This window comes from Phoxinus phoxinus (assembly GCF_949152265.1).
Source record: "Phoxinus phoxinus genome assembly, chromosome: 8".
NCBI classification, from domain to species: Eukaryota; Metazoa; Chordata; class Actinopteri; order Cypriniformes; family Leuciscidae; genus Phoxinus; species Phoxinus phoxinus.
The window spans coordinates 11,126,633-11,131,540 of NC_136883.1; the positions used below are offsets into that span (position 1 = coordinate 11,126,633).

Consider the following 4,908-nt stretch of genomic DNA (forward strand, 5'->3'; position numbering starts at 1 on the left):
TTAATCGGTGGCAGGTGCACCAATGAACAGCGCGATCTCCAGATTGGATGAAGGGGAAGCAGGAGGAGTATAAAGAGGGCTTCCAGAATTCAGTTGGCGTCTGTTGTTGCAGCGGTCATACACAGCCGCAGCTGTTAGTTCCGGGTCGGGCTCAAGCCAAGCGTGGTGGTAACCGCTTCCAGCCGTCGCGGCGAGTGGATCTGGGCATCGGGGCATCTGGGCAAACACAAAGAGGAAGAAAAGAGACGGGGCTGAGTATAATACAAACCGTGTTTTGCATTGTGATTTAAGTGTCAAGTGTGTGTTCAGCTACTGAGAAGTTACATGCAGGACAGCTTCCCGGAAGTGTTGATAAACGAATCCCTTCGGGAGAGAGAGAGCAAAGCAGCCAGGACGCGAGCCGAACACTGTAAGAGAGAATAAGACGAGAACACGGGTTGGTCAACGTGTGAGTACCCTGAGAAACTTATGCAGTAGAAAACTCATTGGAAGTGTATCGTCTGTGAGCTTTGTGAAGTTGGATCTAGGAACACGAGTGGCCCCACTGCGGAGAGTGAGCGTGGGAAAGCCAGCGACAGTGGACAGGAAAGACGCCGGGGTGGTGCGGCAGCGACGTTCTCCCTTGCTGGTCCTTCGCTATAACAGCGCTTCAGTGATTCCCCTCCGAGATAAACGACGTGGAAAAAGTGGTCTCTGGACCTTAAATGCACCTGGACTGTGTGTGGAGTAGTGCTGGGTATCGATTCAAATTTCAAGAATCGATTCGATTCCGATTCTCAAGATCTTGAATCGATTATCATTATTCGATTCGATTCGATCCGATCTGATCCGATCTTATATTTTTAAAACCAAAAGTTTTAACTGTTCATGAACAATCAAGTGTTTGTATTAAATAACATTCACAAACATACATTAATGTTGTAAAAATGTATTATTCACTCAATGTATTGATGTTAGATAAGGCATTAATGTTAATGAATGGTGTCTTAATGTAGTGTTACCAACTAAACAGGAGATAAAACGTGTTTTATTTGACTTAATTGACTGTCCTTTTATTTAATCCAAAACTGCGTTCATATTTAAAAGGCCTTTTAAACTAGATACAACGAACCGCACACGATACCACTTTAGGGGCCGTTCACATATCGCGTTTTATGCGCGTGCAAATTCAGTGAGAAGCACTTCAATGCATCTCAACAGGTCATGTGACAAAAACAAGCCTGTTACGGCCTTTCCGAAACAACATGGAAAGCTCGGCCGAACAGCTGATCATAGCTGTACAGGGCGGCTTTTTATTTCTCATCTCAATGAATATATCTAGTAGTAAAGCTAATGCAAGGGCTAGAAATCAATTAATTATTTGATGATACTTCCTCGTCATCATGGAGAGCGCAGTTTGCACGAGTTTGCACCGCTTTCTCCTCTCAACAAGCGCGTGCTTTCCCTTTGCGTCTGCCTTTGCTATGCAACCATGAACAGAGGCGCGCCTGGAAAACGAATTTGCACGCACAAAAAACGCGCTATGTGAACGGCTCCTTCCTCCTTTCTTGTCAACAAGTGGATTCAGAGAAACCACATTAGCAGCGCCGCCGGTCGCCGTGTCTCAGTGTGTTTATGGGGAAAATGTAGGCCTGTTATTAAATCGATCCTCTGAGTTACGGATCGATCTTTAGAAATTAATATGAAAATCGATTTAGAATTGGTGAATCGATTTTTTTCAACACAGCACTAGTGTGGAGTGCCGTGGGTGAGTCGGTGGCTTGACTGTGAGAGTGTACACTTGGAATTTGCCGTGTTGTGTTGTGTGCGTGTTGTCACAAAGACCACTTTCCAGGCCGACCCACCCTCTGGGGAGGACAAGATCCCGAAGCTGGCGGAGCTATAGATTTATGCTGTGAACATCAACCTACCCTCTGTCTCTACGACGATTGTACGATCGGAGCCAAGTAAGAACCCCTTGAGGAACTGTGTTGATACGTGGCTGTGTTGGAGGAAATTGTGTGTGTGCAGTGCCTGAGTGGAGAGGAGGGAAACGCTCCCGCACGCTCTGAGCAAACGTGTCCCGGGCGGATATACTTACCTGCACTTACTTGTGTGGAGTCGCCTGGAGAAGCGTCCGATCCAGCATCACCGCCGTGTTCGAGCCCCCGAGCCATCGCTATCACAGAGCCCGAGACGAGGAGAGAAACAGATGTACCGTGCCTACGAAGTCTGTGAGTGATATCCAGTGAGCAAAGTTATACTTACCTGTATACCAAACGAAAGTCCCAGTGTCGACCCCGATCCAGCGGATGCCCTGGAGTTGTTTACCGTTATACCGCCGGACCACTGACCCATCCCTAAAGGAAGCCGCCGAACCACGCCCGAGACAAGAGGTAATCCTGTCACCCCTGACCCCAGTACTTCTTTGTTATATCTCTGTGCCCAGGAGAAGGAGCGCGCCGTGGCGTGAAGGTCCAGGAGGTGCTTACCTTTATACCGCCGGACCACTGACCCATCCCTCAAGGGAGCCGCCGAACCACGCCTGAGGCAAGGAGTGCGACCTGGGAAAGAGAAGGAGAGACGAGTCAGCGAATAGAAGGACATTGAGGCCAAACATCGAGTCCAAGGAACGAGACAACTTATCTGAGTTTCCCCTGTGCCCGGGAGAAGGAGTGAGCCGTGACGTGGACGCCTGGAAGGTTCAACCTAGGAAAGAGAGGCGAGTAAGCCAACAGAAGGACATCGGAGCCAGACATTGAGTCAACGAACGAGACGACTTATCTGAGGTTCTCCCGTGACGGAGACAGCGGGCTCCGAGGCGGCGTCCTCACCCTCCAGTCCCCCTGGATTTTAGTCCCTTCACCTCCCCCTCCCCTATTTTAAGTAAATTAATAAAGAGTTGTTTTTTAAAATTCCATTCCAGTGTCCTCGTTCTGTCTGGTCGTCTGGGGTATCCCTGGGAACCTCCCCGAGGTGGAGATCAAGGGAGGGGCGGTACTCACGTGGTCCGCTCCGACCTGTGACAGATTGAAGAAGAATTCATTGACCAAAGATGTCAACCAGAAACAGGCAGAAAAGGCTCTCACCAAATGGTTCACTGGTGCTAGACACAGGGGTGGAAAAAGAGCCATTAGAGGACAACAGGAGAAAAGACCATCTACAGTACAGTGAGAATTTTTTTTGTGCTGTTTTTAACCCTTTATGACCTGCCATAGAACAATTCCACCATCTTAGTATTTTTACATGCTGTGCTGTCATTCTTTTGAGCATTTTCATATGCCATACATCAAAATAATCCTAACACCCTCAATTTGAAGGCTATGTTTGTAATAAATCAATAGTAACTAGATAAATATCTCAAAAGTGCAATAAACAAAACAAATATTTTATTATATTTTATTAAATACAGAAATGTTATAAATGTCAACCTCAAACTTGTCAATGTAAAAAACTTGCATAAAACACTTTAAAACTATACACAATTGATTTGAACTATTTACATAAATTAGTTTGGAAGATACACTCATTTTTACAAACGTATGAATGGAGTGCATTTGTATTTGTGGGGTCAAACAGATAACATTTTGCTTTTGAATATTGATTGAACATTTAATTGGTAAAAATATAAAATAAATAGACCCTGTCAGAACAATTCTTGTGTAAAAAAAATAAACTGTACACTATCAGACCTTAACAACATACAGATAGGCACCCCTACATATACACAGGCAACTCTAGCTGTGATAAGACTTGTGACAGTTCCTGTCCAGAATAACACAGAGGGGCACTTGGCATGCCTCACACATGAACGGAGTGCATTTCCCACACAGCCTGCATTTCCTGCGCCCCTGTGTGGCTTTTTTTGAGCCAACTGTACCAGAAATGGCAACAGGTAAGTGCTGGTAGCTCTCCCGTGCTGGTTGTAAGGACACCCCACACAGCTCCACTGACAACTGTTCTTGGAAGGCCTGGTGTGTCATGGGCTGCTCCCCCTGGCTGCTACACAGTAGCTTGTGCAGCAAGTAGCTGTTTGTGACAGCAATGTCAATGAAATGGTGCAGTGCAGTCATGTACCACTTCTTGCTTTTTTTCCACGAGGAATAGTAGCCAATCAACTGATCTGACAGGTCAACTCCCCCCATGAAGCGATTGTAATCTTTCACAGCCGGAGGAACTGGAACATCCAACTTCTTGTACTCACTGCTGGATTTTTCACTGTGTCTCCCAAGTATGCAGTGTGCAGAGTAGTGCACACACTCACCTCTCGTGTGTCCATCCACTTTGTGAAAAGGAGCGATCCCTGTCTGATCCACCTTATTGATCCCCGTGGAGATTTCTTTGTCAGCGCATTCACTTTGGTGTTTGGGACACCAATTCTTGTATCCCTGATGGTTCCACAGGCTCCAAACCCCAGGTCATGAAGGTGCTGAAAGAGTACTTGGCTGGTATTAAAATTATCACAGTAAATTTGATATCCAGATCCCAAGAACTCCTTTCTGACCAGCGACATTACAGCATCAAATGAAAGTCCCTTCCCACTTGCAACATTGGACTTCCCTGTGTAAATGTTAAAATCCACTGTGTAGCCACTACAATCACACAACACAAAAAGTTGTATTCCTCACCTTGTTGGCTTATTTTTGATGTACTGCTTCAGGCTGATTCTGGCTTTGGTGGCTACCATACGCTCATCCACAGAAAGGTTTCTGTCAGGGTGGTAGACAGCTTTGCAGGCTACGCGCAAACTGTCATATAGAGGCCGTATTCTATGCAGACAGTCATACTCAGCTGTGCCTTTTTTTCTGTCATTGGCAGCATCTTCTGCAGGGTCACTCAAGTCCATATTCCATGTGATGCTGAGGAACCGGTCTCTGGACATAACCTTTTGAGGGAAGTGAACATGGAAGCGGGATTCGACACGCCAGA

At 46.3% G+C, this 4,908-nt stretch overlaps 1 protein-coding gene across 1 annotated transcript; it reads right to left on the reverse strand.

Annotated features, from left to right (window-relative positions):
• Window positions 1-2,445, reverse strand: LOC307002891 (uncharacterized protein; the record flags this gene model as incomplete). Its single annotated transcript, XM_079620849.1, has 3 exons — window positions 2,081-2,445; window positions 325-407; window positions 1-216 (listed from the first exon to the last, which is right to left on the reverse strand). Exons 1-3 carry the CDS (start codon window positions 2,154-2,156, stop codon window positions 1-3), a joined length of 375 nt encoding a protein of 124 aa, XP_079476975.1. The 5' UTR covers window positions 2,157-2,445.
• Between the last annotated feature and the right edge of the window lie 2,463 nt (window positions 2,446-4,908).